The 21,350-nt window shown below is 26.6% G+C and overlaps 1 protein-coding gene and 1 long non-coding RNA gene across 3 annotated transcripts; one reads left to right on the top strand and one right to left on the bottom strand.

Moving 5' to 3' along the window:
• Positions 1 to 2,311: 2,311 nt before the first annotated feature.
• Positions 2,312 to 8,274, bottom strand: LOC126907970 (uncharacterized). Its single transcript, XR_007704654.1, has 4 exons — positions 8,024 to 8,274; positions 7,616 to 7,687; positions 4,492 to 4,615; positions 2,312 to 2,780 (listed from the first exon to the last, which is right to left on the bottom strand). It is a non-coding gene; the product is annotated as an uncharacterized LOC126907970 (long non-coding RNA).
• Positions 8,275 to 13,336: 5,062 nt separating this feature from the next.
• Positions 13,337 to 20,255, top strand: LOC126907958 (uncharacterized). Of its 2 annotated transcripts, none has more exons than XM_050689708.1 (5): positions 13,337 to 13,846; positions 18,347 to 18,500; positions 19,000 to 19,139; positions 19,642 to 19,827; positions 19,884 to 20,255. In XM_050689708.1, exons 1-5 carry the CDS (start codon positions 13,798 to 13,800, stop codon positions 20,060 to 20,062), a joined length of 708 nt encoding a protein of 235 aa, XP_050545665.1. In that variant the 5' UTR covers positions 13,337 to 13,797; the 3' UTR covers positions 20,063 to 20,255. The 2 variants fall into 2 exon arrangements, with proteins under 2 accessions (XP_050545665.1, XP_050545664.1); XM_050689707.1 differs by lacking the exon at positions 13,337 to 13,846 and adding an exon at positions 15,263 to 15,767.
• The last annotated feature ends 1,095 nt before the right edge of the window (positions 20,256 to 21,350 follow it).

Consider the following 21,350-nt stretch of genomic DNA (forward strand, 5'->3'; position numbering starts at 1 on the left):
ATTATTGTTGAATTCACTCAAACTTACACTTTTACTTATGAAAATATTGTCTTAAAATCAATTTATTATAACAATAAACAAGATAATTTTATCCTCCTTCAAAACTATTATTGAAATTTCTTTAATCGGAGATATTATATTATGACTTATGATTCGCATCGATTCGACATAACCTTCAATTTATTTTTACAACACAATTGATTGCCCTTTAATAAATTGCCGTGACATTGCACGTGAAAACCCTATAAATAAACACTCAAATTTAATAACTTGAAAAATTAATTTTTTCTCTTTTAAGTTATTTACCGACAGCTATCTGTAGTGTGCTCCATTTTCAATTCTTTTTTTTATTACTTTGACTAAATCAAACGACCAAATTACTTATCTGATTATAAAATATTCAAATGAAATACGTTTTTCATAATAATTTTTAAGGTCCAAAGTTTTAAGTATTGATTACTGACCACCACAAATTAACTATTAATCTATAAATAATCAAACTACAATAGTTTTGTAGTCTGAAGCGGTTTGTCATAAATGTAAATTGAAATTTTAAATAGCAACTAATTTACTTTGACAGAGAGTCATTATTGAACAAAAACAATGGTTACCATAATATTATACATTTTTTGCTTACTCTAACTACAATTTAAATAATGAATTTATTATGTAGAGTTTAAAATTTTTTTTGTAATCTTAATAAAATATTTTCTATAAAAAAGAAAAAATTATTTTTAGAAATTTAACCAGTGTACTTCAGCCTGAAAACAATTGTTCATCTTGAGGGTTTATGATAATCTCGTCGTTTTTTACAGTTGTACGTGTCAAGCGTACTTCAAGTGCAGGCCACCGTGTCGAAGTAGTGCGAGAAAAAATCGCATAACGTCAGCAGTATCATTGTACACAATATCAGATCGTGCAAAATATTTCATACTCAATATGTTCAGAAAAAATTTTGCTCGTTTATTCATTATTTATTTATTGCACTGTACATAATATATGCTAATACATAGACTTATTCAGTAAAAACAAGTATTATGCTGGTTCAACATCATATTTTTTGCTAACAACAAAAACACATCCCTCGAGAAAACTGTTGCTAGGTTTAATGCTTCGCCAAGCCATTAAGTACACTATAATAATAAAATTCAATTCCTAGCCACGAGGAGATTACTTTTTCTCTTTACATAAAATTGTCCGTTCCCATAACATGCATGGAATGAAGTATAATATTAACTTAAACGATATAACGTCTAGACAACATATCAATATAAAATAATTATATAAATGTTTTTGACTTCAGGGAAAACGTTTTCGTAAATGAGCCTATAGTAAAAACATTTGATGATTAATTGTTCTCGCGTGAATCTTTTAGATTATAAATTCAATGTTTTATAATATAAAACATTATACATATTTAATATGACTATATAGAAACATAACGATTGAGTATCATTATTTAATGCTAGTACAAATATGAACATTTATATAGTTGTTAAAATCTATTCATGGATTTCAATTAAGTTGCTTTAAAATTATTATCATAGCTATAGGAACTAAATTTTAAATTCTGTTAAGCTATCAAATACCGAAATTATGATTTTTCACAAGTATTAAAGTTAAAAATAATTGAGTATACTTTGGATGCATCTTATTACTTATAATAGTTTTCATTGCCCTAAATGTCTGTTGTAGTCAGACATTTTTCTTGGATAGTTTGTGGTATAGTATATATTATAGCTTTCACTGAGTAATAAGAATTTGGCCCGTACGGTCCATTTTAAGTATCTAAATCATAAATATCTTTAAAAAATCATAACTTTAAAATTGTATACACGTCATTAAATATTCGTTTTATTTCAGCTTTACTCTTTAGCGTTTTAACAATAAAACTTTGTTGTTTGTACATCTAATTTTTAGTTTTATATTTCAAAATATTAAAATTTTCTAATTTAAAGGGGGGTCACCACATACATTACACATATTTTACAAATTAATTTTTTTAATAACTTCTTTCTATAAATATTTAAGAATTATTTACTTAAAATTAGTATTTTTTATTACTAATATTCATGAATATATTAATAAATTTAAATATATGGTATAGTTTTTTTTAAATGAATGTTAAACAACATTTTTTTAGAAAAAGTGTTGATGCAAGAATAATTACAATATGTACATTGACAGAAAATTATTTAATTTTAGCATGACCACAATATCAATTTAAAAAAATACATTTTGTACATGTTTGCCGCGCATTTATGTAAAACTTATAAGCAGTTCGTTGGGTTTAGACCAAGAAGAGGAAAAAGAAATTTAAAAACGTGTTTTATTAATATTTTTTATTCATTTTTTTCCATTCATATCAATTACTTTCACGCCATAGTAGATGTATTTCACGCGACATTTAAATGTATTATAATGCACTAACAAATTTCTTTACTTGAGCTTATGTTATATTAAATGCATGCATAATCAATACTATATACACTATCTTTCTAGTTGATAAAAATATTTTAGTAAATTGTATAGTTATACTTTGTATAAACATAATTGAATTGCTTGTAAAAAAAAAAAAAAAAAAGGGGTGATGATTCAAAATTGTGAAGCGGCGTGGTAAATTGTTTTACAATAATAAATAAAATGGTTTACAATTAAAAAGTGACTAATTTCAATGTATACTTGTGTAGATTCTGAATAGTGGTTCAACAGCTACATGTGTTTTGATTTGTATTTATTGACGTCATCGCATGTGTTAATATGCTAAAGATGAATAAAATCTGAAAAAAATAATATTATGTGAAGTAGATTACAATGGGAAACAATAAAGGGATTTGTTTACCGTTATTAACATTAAATTAAATCATATCTTATAATAAATTTTATAAAATTTTTGATTGGAAAATGCCCGCCTTTAAAAAAATAATAAAGGAATGAAGATATTTTTACAATGAAATAAAATTGTAAAATTAAAAAAACGGCTTTTAGTTTCAATGGGTAACTAAGAAATTATTGGTTTTGCTGTGACTTTTTTTTTTCTCAACACATACGATTACTCCTCTCCTACTAGACTGATTTTACTTAAATTGTGATATTTTAACAAAAAGACCACAAAACAAATGTTTGAAGCTAATAGCGCCATAATTTTAGAAATTTCCCCTCGATTTCTGTAATAATAGGAAACGTTCCAATTTTTACATTTTGCTATAAATTTTGATTTTAAAAATCAAAAACCACAATGAAAATTATATCAATAGTAATAAAGACAATCATCTTTCTATCAATATGAATTTTAAGAAATGTAATCTAAATTTTAAGTAAAAAAACTTTCAAAAATACATACAAGTTTTCTCAAACCAAAGTACAGGAAAAGAGTTTAAATGTTCTTTAAAATTTTTTTCTATTCAATTTTTGAAAATGTTCCAGAATATCTGATAACTTTTAATCTATATTGAATTAAAGCTTTTAAATTGTATTATAATATGAAAAAAAGCGATTTTTTTAATCATGAGAAATCGTCTGTCAAGTAAAACATCAAGTAGTATAAAATTTAACCTACTTTAATTTACTTATAATTAATAATAAAACGTTTTAACAATTTGTCTTTTAAGAGTGTTCGTATGCTAAAATATATAATTTTTATTAAAATGTTATTGTTTTTTTTTTATGTCTTAATGTACAATCTCATTAAAGAATTTATAGTAGCATTATTAATGAATGTCAGGTATCAATCCCATAAGCCGTATCCCGACTTGTATAAGATTTTTTTCATTTACATTTCACTTATTGAAATTAAAAGATATACAATTTAATTCTATATATATATTTTTATAGTAAGTTTTTGAAATAACAAGAAAGAACTTAAAAAATATCGCATAGATAAAATATTTAACCCTTTTGTGTCATGTATTAGAGTTGATCAATTGTTACTAAATTTTCTACAACTTACTTTTAGATATACTATAACAAATTTAGAAACTCATCTAAAATATTTTGAATTAAAAAATATATCTCTATAAAAAGGACTACACAATATACATGTATACAATGTATACTATACTATCATGTATATTATTTAGCTTTTTACTTAGTTTATATTTTTCTATTAAAAACACCTTAACAAATTAAAAAAGTAACTACAACGTTTTTTCTGTCAATTAAATATTCCAAGTCTATTATTTAGTTTGATACCGAACAAGTCAATATAATGTATTACATTTTTTATTTAAATTTTAGTTATTTTTTTTTAATTGTCGGTAGGATATATAAGTGGTATCCAAAACATAAACTACCTTATGCTTAATAGTACAAAAGGTGATTCGAACCAGCTCTGATGAATAAGTATTATTTGATAAATAGTCTCTAATTTGATAACGTACAGATCACGCTGAATGTAATGTTATTTTATTAAATATGATGCCAACATAGTTTAGATTACCAATTTCTTACAAAAATGTATGTTTAATTATGCGAAAAGTATTAATTATTTACCTTTCAAATAAAAATGCATAGATTTGGGTTCATTTTTCGATTTTTTTACAATCTAAGCTTGGAGTTTTGACTACTGTTTTATTCTTGTTAACTGCTTCAACTGATTTTTGTCGTTCAATTTTACCTAGAAATATAACGAAAATTTTCAAAAAATTATTAAATAAACAATATACATTATAGTAATTTTTATCTAAGTAGTAATTTTAGAAAAATAAAGTAATAAATATTTATACAATGTTTAAAATTATTTAAATAAATAATATATATATATTTTGTAAACATATTAACTTTTAAAATTTTAAATGTTACTTGGGTAAAGCCTACTTAAATTGTTTAGTTATATTAACTTTTAAACAAAAAATTATACATCAATTAAAAACAGTTATTTGAAACAATTGGCAAGTTTTAACACATCTAATAAATTTTGTACTTGACATTCATCTAAGGATTTTTTAATTGAAAAAAGCAAACCGTTATTATGATTTTTTATTTACTCTAATAAATAGCACTTTTTTAAAAATTAATTTGTTCAAATTATTTTGCCGTAACAAATTCTAGGATATCGATAAACGTATAAATATAGTATTTAGAAAGTTAGGTAAGAGAAATAATAAAAGAATACAATAAAAAAATCGAACAGGTTAATGACCTGTAACGTTTTCATTTTTATGATAAATTTATTTTTATTAATAAATATTAGAAACGATTATATTTCATAATTATCGTACTAATTAATTATTCCATTTTAATTTAACGTACGTCACTTAATGAGTTTACAATAGCACAATTGTCTATGATTAATTTTTAGAAGTTAATGAGATGGGATTAAGTCATAAACAGATACCTTTCATAAATAGTCAAAAAATTCGTTCTCTCACAAAAAATGTATTTCTAATAAACACTTAATTAGGGTAGGAATGAGAGATGTATAATTACCAAAACGAAAATATTTGCATAGTATAGATCGGAAAATTGTATAACGTCTTTGTACCCCTGAAAAAATCATAGTTAAGCCATTGTTTTTTTATGTTTATAGCAATTCGTATAATCTGTGGTTTAATAATATACAATTAAAAATATTTATTGTTTGAAAACATTGCTATCATTTTTGTACACTTTATGATTATGATTAATTTAAATATTGTAAAAATATAATTGCTTAAATCTTTTATGCATTTATATAAATTTTATGTAACTGTCGTTTCATTGTTTTAACGATTATCTATCTTTTTTTTTTGGTCACTTTTTTTTTTATTAAGTATTATTTACTACTTTTTATTTTAAAGAGTAAATTTTTTGTTTTACATAAAAAAAAAAAATGAAAATCATTAATAATTACAATTAATGATGAAGGATATCGTATTCTCGACATTCATGAAGATATAATTTAAACCATTAAATATCTGACGACACCACATAATGTAGTTAATTAAATTTGATTTTTTTGTTTGTACATTATATTTTTATAGCTTCAATCGCCACAAAATGATTTCAAGCCCGGCTTGGGTTACTTAGTTGCTGAATATCTAAAAATTTAAGATATACTACTACATTAAATTTTAAATGTTTACTCATTAGTAAAAAAACTTCAGCGATGTAACAAAACCTGTATTTAATAAGGTATGAAAATATTGTAAATTGCAACTTTAAGAACTATAGGTCTTCAAACTTCGAAATATAAAATATTTTTATTGATTTCGATCGAAAAACACTATTTTGTGGCTTTTGGTGAATATGAAAGGGATACAAAGCTAAACTCTTATGATATTAACGTCTAAATAAATTGATCAAATTTTATTGAATAAGATGTTTGATATTTTATTTGAAAATATAAATCACCAACTAATTTAATAATGTTACATTAAATTATTTAAACTGAATTAATGTTATCTGTTTTAATGTGGGCCAAATGAATTCTTTAATAACTAATTAATTTTATAAGAAATAATGTAAAAAATTTGATATATATATATATATATACAGGGTGTTCAGTAAGTCAGGAAACGGGTTTCTATTGTTCTCATTGTTTGTAACAACGAGAACAATAGAAACCCGTTTCNTAAATGTTCACAAGAGGATTTATTTTTATCGCCTTGAATTTAAAATAACTATTACTAAATAATTTAAAATAAATTTTGTAAATTTCGATTTGTTGTGTATTTTTTCGTCGTAAAAAAAATATAATTTTCACCTTAATAATATGTTAAAAAAATACATATTATGCATATCCTTTAATTTTTTTCGTGCTGTAGTTTTTTGTTATATCCGAAGAATAAACTTAATCTCGTCAATCTATTAGTGACACATTTATAAAGCGCGATAGTCTATGAAAATATATTGTCAACGTTGGATTAAAAAATTTACATATTTATTTAATCAATTATCAAAACGACTATCTTGCCGACTTGCAAAAAATGAATGCAAAGTCCTTGATAATGCTCCACTTTTAAGTTTTATGTAACTTGCTAACTGTTTTAGCAATCCGTTTATAATTAGCAAATGTCAATCAATCTTTTGACAGAAACCAAATTGTTTTTTTAACAGCAGAAGCTACGTATTTTGTTCTAAAATAACTTTACACGCAAAATAGTGAAAATGTTGGGATTTTCTTTTATTTATTTCAATTTTACTAATATTTATACAATAGATTTTTAATGGAATATCTCAATATAATATTTAAAATTCAGCTTTTTTAATTTTTTATTTTTATTTACTATACTTTACAACGATGAAACCAAAGCGCCTTCTTTATTAACGTAAGTAATAATTAAAATGGCTTACTTTTAATGAACACGGGTAGTATACAAATAAATTTCTTAAAAAGACAAACTATTGCTGAAGTGTTAGATTTTTCTAGTCAAAAGGAGCTGTGTTTTTATTATATCTACACGTGCCACTAGTAGTAATAGTTTTTCTAAAGGTATTATCTTTTTTAATGGTTGTCATAAGTAAAACGACTGATATAATATTGAAGAATATTTCATCAAAATTACGCCATAGTAAAGTAATTGATTTTTGTCAGCTATATATCATGTTGTCACATTTATTTAAATCCATTTAAGTTAATTTACATAGTATTAATAATGAAATACTTTGACCGAGTACAATTTATTTTATACTCAACTATTTTCTTTTTTCGCCATTCGTTTGGCTTTGGCTCTTTGCACTTCTTGCATTGCAATGGATGGAAAAACACCTGTAAAAGGAAAAAAAAATGACGCTGATATATAAAATTACTTGCAGCAATAAAATATTTTTCAATTACAGTCTAAGTTAAAATCCGTCACTTTAAAGTGTATAAAAGTCAACAGCCTCGAGAGATATTATTATCAAGCACATATATGTTTGATTTACACTATTACTTTTAAAGGTGTAATAACATCTTGATCTACGTTTCGATATCAAATTTGTATTTTACACTGCTGTATGACATTTTTTTTAAACAACTTTAAAATTGTATTATTAAATCGAGTTGATCTAAACAAAACGGATTCATCAAATATACTACGATAATTTTATGTTTGTACAGTACCTCTCCTGCCGGCCAGACTCAGTGGCGGCGGCGGACCGCAAGAATGTCTCCCCGCGGGGGACGACGAGCTCAGCCAACAGTAAATGATGAGCGTATGGTGTTCGGTGTGGTCAAATTTGCCGCCAGACGGTAACGGCTGTTAACGGCGTAGAAGACGACGTTTTCAACAGGGAAATTCGGCGGTGCAAAAATCGCATCCCGCGGTCAAGTAAGTTAGAGTCGCACTGGCCGCCCGCCGACAGTCGATAAAATTGTGTTGGCCCCCAAATGGAACCGTTACACGGATAGTCTACAGTGCCACGCAAGCGCCATCTTGACAGAAAGCACACCGTAATTTGTATGCGCGCTCCAATCGGCCAACGCTTAAATGTTATTTCTCCTGTAAAAGCTCTTGTAAGGTGTACCACAACTTCATATGTATACATTTATACAATGTGCACTTTACCATAGTGACCGAGTGCCTTATCTAGCCGTGCTATCTATTTTTTATAGGTCGATGTATTACATTAGAACCCCTCCAATCGTTTATTCTTCTCATCTTTTTGATGGTCTTACACGTCGAAAGAAAAATTATGCACAAGAGGTGTAATAATAACATTGAAAAGGAATTACAGTCATTTGAAACGTGGATTAATTAATACTGTATCATGTACTGTAACATCTCCGTACAATAAACTTTTTATTCCATTTTTTTTACTAACAAAATTATTTATTTTACTTTTTTTACGAATTAATAATAATAAATCGATCGAAATTCTTAAAATAATGAATTTTACCACAAAGTTATATACTAGGTACTTGAGAAAGTTATTGGTAAATAACCAGTTTTTAATAATTGGTTTCTGGTTTATAATTCTATAATGTTTAATTGCAGCCATGTTTAAGGGAGGTTCATGACCTCCAGTTATCTCTTTCTACTTATAAGATTCAACAAATTATAAAATACTTTAGAAATATAAATTTTTAATTTATTCGAACTGTAATTTTTTAGTATACTATTTATTTTTTATCATTAATTGAGATATTTAAAAATCACTGGTATCTCATTAAAACATATTTAATATAAAGCATATTTTCTTTTAAGCTAAAGTTTCTTAAGAAAATCTGGATTTTAATAATTAGTAGATGATAAAAAATAACCGTGATTTATTATACGTAACAAGTTTCAGTGTATGGACTACATTTTAAAGGAAATTAATTTTTCAAAAGACTCGGCAAAGTCAACTGCTCCTCAACTCAATTTAACCAAGTGGACGAAAAGATTTTATTAAATTTAAACTGTTTGTATAACGAACTAATTACTTTTATTATCAACTTTTTAATAAATTATTTAAATTATTTTTTTCATTTAAAATTATAAATTGTATTCTGTACCTTGTACTTCACAATAAAGGTTATTTTTTGATAGTAATTTAATGTACCGTGTAGCATTTATGGGTAAAAAAAAATTTCTGAATACCTAAAGTTAGAATTTTTGAATGAGTTCAAATTCTTCGGATGATTAATAAATTAAAATTGTATAAACTTTTAATAATATGAAGTAAATTTCTAAAATAACTTACATAATCTTTGTAAAATAATTAACTATGAAAGATTTTATGAGTTTTTTATGAACTACTCAATTTCCATCAATAGAATTTGGGACTTAATGTATATATAAAATTTATTTTAGTCATTCCGACTGCATCAATGATAAATAGATGTTCGTTGTTTTTTTAACCCCAATAAAATGTTTATTAAGTAGGAATTTAGTTACGGTGGAGAGTAAGAAATCCACTTTCATAAATACTTTGACTTTTTAATGTTTTTAAATCAATTGAAACTTGAGATTTTAACATGTAAAATCAATAAAATAAAATATTCTTTTAAACGCTCATCATTTTTTTGTTGCAATAGTGACGGTCAAAATACTTCATTTAGTTCATATAAAAAATTAGAGAAATTAAACAATTTAAACATTAGATACAACTGTCTCGCAATTTAATTTTAAGAAGCCTTTTTACGTCATTCTTTTAATTTTTAATTTTGTTCAAAAGATTTTTTTTATTAGACTAGTTTTGTTATAATTTACATGCCGACAAAACAAAAACCTATGTCGATAAAATAATCAAGTCTAACAACTCATAACTAACACGTTTCTATACGAATTGCTTAACTACTAAAATAATATAACTAATATAAATTGTAATTCAAACAGTTTTTTAGTGTTTTAATTTATTAATTTTGTCCAATAAAGTTCTATTTTTCTAGGGTAAATCAGAAAATACGATAGATAATGTTTTTCAAAACCTGGTTTCTTACAAAAAATAAATCCAATTACTTAAAAACCTTGAGACTCATTAGACATAACTATAGTTTATAGTGTCTAGATATTTGGCAAAATTAAAAATAACTTGTTATTACGTGAAGGTCCGTAAAAATAATAGATTAATTCAAAAACAAAAGAATTAACATCAAGGTAGAACTAAAAAATGATATTTCGGGAGTATTAATCAATTATGTTTGATACTAAAATACCTTTCCGGTGAAATTAAACAAAAATTTTATCGATTAATTTGTTTCTATAGATTTTTTATTAAAATAATAACTGGCGTATTGCAAATTTTAACGCTTAATACTTCCAACGGATTCGAATGCGCTCTACTAAATTATTTTAAGGCCATTATTATGTATTCAGTAAAATCACAAAGGCGTATTAAACGATTGCAATACGTCGTACGTAGGTGTAGGTCAATCAAAAGAGAAACAATTATTTCGACAATGCGAATTAGTTTGTGTGGTTCGTTAATAGTCCAGTGGTGAAACGACGTAGCAGACCGATTAACTATTCGGTCACAACGCAGTACGTTGAAATGAAAAGTAAAAAATATCAAATGCACTGATTCAGCGGCATTCGGTAACCGGATATGACACGTTGGTGCACGCGATTCCTCCGCCGTTTATGCGCGTGGCTCGTTTCATTTTTTACCGCTGTCACCGCACATTCTACCATGTTTCCAGATCGCTTAAGAAGTATAATTAATTTTCAAAACGGTACAGGTAGATATAGGTCTCATTGACACTACGGACTGCATATCTTTAGAGTATCGATGGCTAATCATTTTACGGAATCTGTTGTTCGAAGATGATGATTTTACAATCAATCGATTTTAATTATTAACGTAAAACTATTAATTGATTGACATTTATACACATCGTTATGTGTTTTCCTCGAGCAAACAACATTTAAATTTTTTTGAAATAAACCAAGTCGATGTTGAATAAATTCCTTCTGGGAACTTTACTTACTGTAAAAAATTGTTACCCTATAAATTTGTTTTCTAGACAGAAAACGCTTTTCAAATTCTTATAAATAACGGGTACAGTGCTGTATATTTATTCGTGGGAAGTTAAACATAAATATATTGACTCACCAAATCGGATTTACGTAATTCGTATCCTGTTTGTTTTTTCATTCGACTATTTAATACATATAAATTCAAAGAGATCGAATACAATATCGTTGACAAATTGTTAAGGTATTACAAGATTACAACATAAATTATAGACAAAAAATAAAATATATATTTTTACAATCTCTCGTTCGCCATTAATAATATGATTGAAACTACTAGTAATGTAATATAAAAGATAATTTTTTAACTAATTAGCGCTCATCTACTTGAAGAAGAATTGGACTCGTAATTTCGACTACTGATTTACGGTATGCCTAATTGCATAAACGTATATTACATAATACAATTTGTTTATAATTCTTTTAAGTCGTGTACTTATTCGAGATATATTAGTATTAATTGTTGTTTGTATGCGTCTGAATTCGTGATTCATTTATCTAACAATAACAAAAAAAAACATCCAACAACTTGCCAAAACTAATATCAAACTAAATTGACAATTTTGTTTTTTTGTATATTGGCAATGATTTTGGTTTAAATAAAACATTTCATGCATCTCTTGCAAAAATAATTACTACTGTTTGATTTTATAGGTAATAATAAAAATAATTCAAAATAATCTGAAAAATAAAGACTTTTTAAAGGTAGGGCCATCAAAAAGTTAAATTACATTTAAAAAGTATTCTGGTTAAAATTAGGGAATATTTTTAGTACATAAATCGTTAAAAAACATTAGTTTTGATTATGTAAGACAATACCAGCAAGGGGTTAATACTATTTCAACAACAGTTTTTAGGAAAGCCCATATTAAGTTTCTTCTGGAAGTTTAAAAAAATTATTTTCGAAATGTAACGAAGTAGTCTTTTTAATTAACATTTCTCTAAACATCTTATAATCATTTATTTAAAGTCATATAAAATTGTAAGAAAATTCGAGTCATTTTTTAATGAATTGTTAACAATCTAATAATTGAAATACGTTTATAATTAGGCCATGTTTCTTAAGCAATGTTAGTTTATTAAATTAAAAACGCTCTTAACATTTGCTTCGTGGATAAATTTTAAAAGCTCTCTTTTTGTGTCCTAAGGTATTTCAACGTTATTTTATAAACAAGCGCTCACTGTTTTCAAACTCTGTACACGACAAACACTCCACAGACATTATTATTTCCACGTAAAATATTTATTCATTGGGTTCCTTCAGTGCAATAATTATCTCGTTTGAAACGTTCGCCCATAATATGTCTTTTATGGTAATCGCTACGGCAATTGGTGAACATAATTTCAATGTTAAGTCGTAACAATAAAATCATTAAATGACGAGGTCAATAATTACCCGCTGTACACTAAGTACGTTTAACAACGGAAAGTGATTTAGAACGTGTAAATTTTTTTCAAATGTTAAAAATATTTAATTACTATGGACTTCTGGACTTGAGTGTTCTCAAAGCGAATGAAAACTTTCGAAATTCTTTTGGTCTACACAAACCACAGAGCGTGAAAGACGTCTGGACTTGGCAATTTAAAATGTGCTACTCTTCTACGATATCCGCTCGTAGCGTCGACGTATCGGAGCCGAAGAAAAAAAAGAGTAACTGTTTTTTTCTTACGGTCGCGCGCTTGGACGGCTGTTGACAATTTTCCGGTATTTCCGGTAAGCTGTTTTTTTGCCATTTCGGACGCTGGCGACTTTGGTCCGACCATAGCCGTACACAACATACCGGTTGTTCGCCGTCCGGACTGTACATCCGGCTGCCTCTGCAGTGTTGCTGCTGCTATCGAGCAATGCATACGGCGGTGTGAATGTGTGTGTGTGTGTGTGTGACGTTCGCGAGCGCTAGTGAATAGTAAATTGCCGAACGGCGTACTCGACTGCAGTGGCGGTAGAGAAAATAATATTATGGTCTTTGGACGGTCAACCGGACCGGCTGTTCCATTAGCCGCCGTGCCGCGTGTGTTCGCGTATGTGTGTGCGGTTCGCGGAATTTACGACCGTGTGTGTGTGTGTGTGTGCGTACGAGGCTCGTGAAGAACAGGACGACTCAGTACAGACGCAATGTCGACGCCACTCGATCGGTCAAACACATGGAAAAAGACAATTTTGCTACGATGTCAACGATATTTTATCGGTTTATTTTGTTTTAGTGAATTTTTCTTTTTTTTTTCTAGTCACCGAGTGTGTTACGGACGGGCGAAGGTTTCATCAATCGTGTTACATTAAGCGTGTCGGTCGGTGGGACTTTCGTTCGTTTGGATCGCTCTCGTTGTCGACGACATTACCATCAATATTTACAACCAAAAGATATTTGCCAAAGGTTTAGTCGCTTTTAAATGTAATGCATTAGTGGATAAAAGTATAGCTTGTGTGTGAAACAAATAAATGTGCGATGTCAGGTTCTATGATCATTTCCGTCTTAAGTGTCTGGGCGGTAAGTAGATACACTGGGGAGTATTTCATTTTTTTTAAGAAAACGAGTTTAACCGAGTTCATGATGACAAGAAAATCACCAGTCGAGAAATTCTACTAAAAGCTTTTTGTACTTTTCAAACAATAATCTTTGAATCGTTTCATCATTGTACTACGCACATTTTATTTGCAATTATCTTGTCCGCAGACCCAAATTAATGAGAGCTATGCGAGTAATAGGAGCATACAATAAAAATAAACTAGTCTTGTATTTCACCTAATTGCTAAAATGACTTAAAAAAATAGTTATATTACTATTATTTATTTTTTTATTATCTGCTGTTTTTATTTCTATTGTAATAAAAAAAATTCTTTATGATTTTTATAAAAAAATTTCTCTTGTGGCCCATTTTAAAATATAGCCCCAGTGCCCCAAATAGGTATAAACGGACCTGCTTGTCCAAATCACCTTAAGATGCTAAAAATGCCAAGTACCCATTGCGTAGCTGAATTAAGATTATTATCAGTATAAAGTGTAGGTCATAATGTTACAAAAGTAAACATTTCTATACTTTATATCTCAAAATAATAAATGTAAAATTGTTATATTTAAAACAAGTTTGTTTGACATTAGGTTGAAAAAAAATCGACATAGATTTGCCTTATCGTGGCTTTTTTTGTTATCGAGGGCTAAAATAACATTTTTTAATATTAAGTGAGAAATTAAATTTAACAATACTCAGTGCCAAGTTTATACACGTTATCATTCTGCGCTAACCAACATTGTATTTAATTGAAATTATTTCTTTTACATAAACATGGACTTTGAACAGTCTGATTATGTATATTTTACATTATTGTTTGGAGCAATGACATTGATATCTATTAATAAAAGATATGTGTATTATTCATAATACAAACGTGTACACGACTTCATGCAGTTCCAATGTACAGTTCACATCCATTGTATAAAAATTCTTGGAATTATATTAATGAAATACAACTTTACAATGATTTTTTTCCAAACTTCCGAATTTAGAGTAAAATGTATATTATTGAATATTTTTATCGTCATGTATAAGAACTAATCACCTTAAAAAATTCATATCCAAATTAGGGAAATAATCCAATTTAAATTCAATAAAATTTCGACTTTAACGAATATATAGTGAATCGATTTAAATAAAAAATTAGGTCAATATCTAGTTTGCAACTATAGGCTTTAACCATTATTCATTGAAACGAATCAAAATTTGCAACAGATATTTAAATTATATTTGTGAACCTTTAAGTAAAATGATTTTTGGATATATTTGTAATTAACTGTTTTAAATTAAGTAAACTTTGAGTAATATATAACACACATTTCTTTAAATAATAGTTAAAACACTGATATGATTTGTACATTTGATGAAGGTGAACAATGAACAGGTATTGGGTTTTTATTATAACTATTTTTCATTAGTTATACCTATATTCAATATCATAGTTCAACGACGTTTGACGGTACACATTCTTAATCCCGCGTCTTATCTGCACACCAATGTCCAAATGGCAACGTTTTCCTTTCAACCGATAAGTATTCATATAACAATATATAAACGTAACATTTTTCCACCTCTAAATAAAAAAATATTTTCCCATCATGTTATATTTACATCAGTTGACGATACCCGTTACAATCGCCGACGTCTGTTTGCGTTAGAAAGTCCTAAAAGTTAAAACTTTTGAATTCTAAAAAATGTCACTAGCAAATACGGAAAAGTCACTGCGACTAGCCACATACTTGGTACCCAGTCATCCCGTGGATTTATACGAGTGTATTGCTCATTTTTTGGAAGATGAACTCAATTTTAAAGCCACTTTGGTCTACGAATCCAGAGATCCAACCGAATTGTTTGAAACACGACCGGATCCTTTTTGGCTCAACGAAATAGATATCGGTGCGTTTATTTTCACTAGTACACCGTATTGGTGTTTATTTTCTTACAATTAATGTATACTAAACAATAGGTTATAAGTAATGTCGGATAGAGACTTTTTTCATATAAAATATTACTAATTATATCCAATTTATAATTCAAAATAATTATACTGAAATTCGTGAGAAAAGTTTATGCAGTGTAATTGTAACAACCTAACGGATTTTCGCAAACAATTTATATTTATAGTTTAAAATTACTTAATTATTTTATTTATGTATTATTTTAATGAAAATAATAAATATTATGAGAGCGCATTCTTTTAATTAGAATAAATGATTTAAAATAGTATTCAAGTTGTTGTTATACCTAATAATAAATAATTAATAGCTGATAATTGAAATTTCGTAAATAAATGATTTTTTATCATATTATAAATGAATAATATTTCTTTAAAAGTCTTCATGAACTTGTAGGTTTTTTTTATTGTTAAACTTTTAGAAAATTATTAATAATAGCTTTTATGTACTATCAGTGGTCATAGTGGGGGGGGGATACGGAGGGATGCCATCCCTCTACTTTTTTTAATTTACATTTTTCATACCTCTACTTATTATCTCTAAAATAATACATCCCTCTTTATATTATTCAATGTGTATTTAGATTATCGACAAAAATGGAGTTCATCCCTCCACATATTTTGAGCCACTTCGACCACTGTATACTATTAAGTATATATGTTACTCTGGGTTAAATGCTCAAAGATCATCTATGAGAACCAACTTTTTATTGTTAATTATTTAGTATTCACAAGTTTATTTTAATATAGATATATTTATCTTATTTTTTCTCAAATTATTAATTAATAATTAATTTGTCTAATTTTAGTGAAAATAAACAAATTACATTTCAATTTATTCAAATCAATTTAATACTTTTAAATATAATATCAATTATTAATTTTTTTTTTAATTATAATTAAGTAAATTATAAGTGTATTGGCAAAGCGATAAACATTTTTTGATATTTATTACTTTTTTATGTTATGTATGAGAATATTTATTGACATAACGTAGGGAGGGGGGTCTAAAACAATGAAACTTATCAAAATATTGTATTGAAATACTATATTTTTTAATGTAGTATACTTTTTTAACTATTTATACTAATACAAAATCAAACCAATGTGTTGAAAATATTGTTGTAGACATTTTTAAAGATTATTATTTTTTATTTCACAGCAATTGAAGTATAAATAGACATTTTACGTATCACTTTTATATTTTTAAATCAATTGTATACTATTAAGGCATTTTTACAGAGAAATTTTAGAAAGTATTTAAGGGTATTTGAGTTCAAACTTTTAGTTAAGTGTAATATTATCAATAATATACTTAACACTAAATATGTGTTTATCTTTTCATTTTTTTTACTAGTCAATATTTTATACTAAACTTATCGCAAATAGAGTAATAATATCATGCTACTGTTGCATTGAAATATTATATCGACATAAATTTGTACTTATCATTTTATTTACTTAGCAATGTAACTGAGGTGCTTAGAATGTAAGGGAGTATAAGTGGTATAAAAAAAAAAGTTTATGTTTAGTATAAAAAATAACAGTTCTTCCTAGTAAAAATTAAAAAAACACATTTATAGACTTTTATTTTATTTTTTATAATATGAAAAACAACAACTATGAACTCGATTTTTTGAAATCAAATAAATTTACATATACCCAATGCATTTAAAGCCTTAAGTACTCAAGTAGTTCATATAAATAGAGTTAATTAGGATGAAAAAAAGAGGTTTGTTACAATTGTTTGCATGCAATGTTTCTTGTAAGCACAATTCGTTGTCTACAAGGCTTCTTGTAGGCCTTGTAAACTTATTTGATTAGGCCCCAATCAGATAGGCTTCGTGCCTTGGTGTGTTGGTACTGGCGTTCATTTCTATTGAGTTACATAGGTTTTCCTTTCACAAGCAATACCTTTTAAAAGATGGTATTATATATATATATACTATGACAATAATAAAAAATAAATTATAATCAATTACTAGTACTCTAGTTCTAGTAGTTCATACTTTTAGTACTCTACATGTGCTAGAAGTGTAAAAATTAATAATAAAAGTGACTTTGAAAATAGTTCAAAAATATTATACTTTGTATCAGTATATGGACCATTCATTAATATGTGAACAAGAGAATATTTAGAACTTAACTTCTTGTGTGTTTTCACAAATTGTTTATATTGAGTTAAATATACTGCCTGTAAAAATAATAATAAACACCATAACTTCTAAAGAACTTGATAAAAAATTTTGATTTTATATTTGCCCAAACTGACCTTGTTTCAAACAATCGACCAATCTGTCACATTTGTGTTCATTATTCTTTTTTTAAACATTAGAATATTTACATTTTATTGATCAAGATTGAAACTCGTGAACTGTGAACAGAGATGTCACTAAACAATAATTTAAGCATTTACTCTTAGAATCTCTTTTGTAATATTTCAAAAGTTATACTAATTGTTATGTTTATTTTTATAGGTTTAATGAATCATACATGCTATGATATATATGCCATGTTACAGGTTTTTTCACTCCCATGCAGTATGTATACATGAAGAAATTAAGGGTTATAAAAAACTTTGAACTTCTGTCAGTTACACCAGTATTTACACATGTAAAAAACAGTAATGAAAATTCTGGATACTATGCTGATATTATTATGCACAAGGATGTACAGTAAGATAATTAATTGAATTATAAAAAATTTAAACTTCACTATGAACGGATAAAGGGAATGGTTGCCTTAGGAGATTTTTCAAAATGCAATTNTCAGAAACGGATAAAGGGAATGGTTGCCTTAGGAGATTTTTCAAAATGCAATTCTAAATACTAAATTAATTTATATGGATTTTAGTTATTGTTATTATTATTTCTTAATTATAATATCAATAAGCTTATAACTGAAATAAATTGTAATAGTATGCTTATAATAGACTGGTTTGAAAAGTGTGATGTAAATCAATTGATATTAATCTGTAATTATGGATTGACAAGATGGTATCTCAATGACTTACACTACTGTCGATATAATTACCAAATTAGTACAAAATTGCTGAGTCAGTATTTTGGGTTGGGGTGATCCCATACACACACGACAGTATAGAATCACCTCTGGATGTACTATTTGATTCAAATATAAAGTTATGTTTTTTAAACCTTTTTTTTTTTTATTTAGAAAAACCGTCAAATCATTTTTAGATTTAAGAGGCAACAGTTGGGCATTTACAAATAATAATTCGTTAAGTAGTAGTATATCAATTCAGAAGCTACTGCGAACGCATGGCGAAAATTCGTCTTTTTTTGGCAATACAATAAGTAAATATTACATAATATCTATTCCAATTATTTATATACTATAATTTCTATTAGCAATTTCAATTGGCAATTAAAATAGCCTATAAAATGCACCTAACAAAAAAAAATTACTAGGTGTTATTGTATGTTAAAATGAATGTAATTTGATATTCAGAAAAATGAAATAGTTTTTAAACGTGTTATGAAAAAAATTTAATTTTAATTGTACTCAAAAAATTGATTTCATAATTATTTTTCTCATATTACAAAGAATGAAAACAACATCGTCTATGATAGTCATTGCTGAATAGTTATATTACTCTAATTTCGTAAGGAACTATTTGTTTTTTTTTTCGTTTTAATGTTTGTAAGGTATTGTAATGAAATAATTTTTTTTTTTTTACAAAAAATTGATTTTTTATCAATGAGATACCTCAGCAAAAAATTGCTCATTTTTTCTAGAACATTAAAAATAAAAAAAAAATAGGAGTAACAATAATCAACTATTTAATATTTTTTTTAGGAACAGGAAATCATTTGATGTCCGTTGTAAAGGTACAAAACAAACAAGTTACTGCTGCGGCTGTAGACTCAACAGCGTTTTACAACTATAAAAATATTTTACATAATGATAGTAATGATATTTGTATTCTTGACAGCATCGGTCCTTTACCACCATATCCGATTGTATGCAACAAAAACTTGAATAGTAAATAATTTACCACTAATGATTATTAGATGATACTTATGAATAATTCTCTTTAGGTGAATTGAAATCGAAAATTATTGACGCATTACTTCATCATACATCTAAAAGAACGTGGGGAAATCGCTTTAAAAAATTTGGGTTGATTAAATTCACTGAAAATTCTGATTATGCTTACGCGGAAATGGAATACATTGAGCCACAAGACAATCAAGGATTGTGTTCTATTTATTATTAAGAATAGTACCATAGCATTATATTTGTTTAAAAACATGTCATAGTTTTTTACTTACGTTTCATTTATAATATGTCTGACTAATATTTATTTAAATTTTATTATTTTATACGGATATTGATTATGGTCTACGTGATCGTTTATTAGATAAGTTAAATATGTTGAACTATTATAAAAATAATTTTTTATTCCGATATCTTCGTATTTATACAGTGTATGATTTGTTAGTATACCTATTTTTATATTGAATGATGCTTAAACAGTATTTGATTAGATTATTTATAAGTTAATAAAATTACAAAGACACTTCTATTCTAATTTTGTGTTTAGCAGTAATAAAAAAAAAATTAAATAATTAAAATCACATAATTATTCAACGATAACACCTTATAGATAAGAATGATAAGTAAATAGAGGTTAAGTATAATTTAAAAATATAATATTTAACTTTTATCTCATAAACTGTGATATAAATTACTAATGATAGTCTTTAAGATCGAAATTAACTTTTGAGAAAATAAGATCATTGGTTATACTTATTCATAGTGCTATTCATTTTTTAAAAACTAATTTTTATTTGGTTCTATGCGTTGTTCCAAGTTTGCGGTAGGGATAGTCTTCCTGTATATTAGTTCGTCGTTTTAATTGTTATACTTAAAATTGTACTGCTATGCTTTACTCAATATTATTCCTCTCTGTACTGCATTTGAAGAGTACGGGTTTACGATGATAAAGAGGAGTCTTCATGAAGTTTCTTTATATTTTAAGACCTCGAAAAATAATTAATAATAGTTTTTATGTGCTATTAAGTAAATATATTATATTAGCTTTAATCACTCAAGGGCTACATAATATGACCTAAAATATAACCAAATTTATTTTATTTAGTATTCATAAGTTCATTTTTTTATAAATTTCATTGAATTTATTATTAATCCTGATCACCAAGTTCCATAGCATGTACGTGGTTGTTACATGACTATTTAAAAAATTTTTTTAATTATTAAAGCTTACATAATGAGAAGTACACTAGCGAGCTTGATTACGTTATTTTAAAAGTTACAGTGATATCATACAGCCGCAATACCTACAAAAATAAATTATGTGGCAATTAAATGGTTAAATTGTAGTCTGCTTAATTAATGAACAAAATCACGTTAGTTTTGTAGAATTATTATGCAATGAAAATTATGTAGATGATGTGAATTTAATTTTTAGCTTCGATGCGAAGCTGAGAAGATATTAATTTTACTATGATGTGTTTTTTTTTTTTTTTTTTTTTTTTTTTTTT

This window comes from Daktulosphaira vitifoliae, unplaced genomic scaffold, assembly GCF_025091365.1.
Source record: "Daktulosphaira vitifoliae isolate Bord-2020 unplaced genomic scaffold, ASM2509136v1 Scaffold_5, whole genome shotgun sequence".
NCBI classification, from domain to species: domain Eukaryota; kingdom Metazoa; phylum Arthropoda; class Insecta; order Hemiptera; family Phylloxeridae; genus Daktulosphaira; species Daktulosphaira vitifoliae.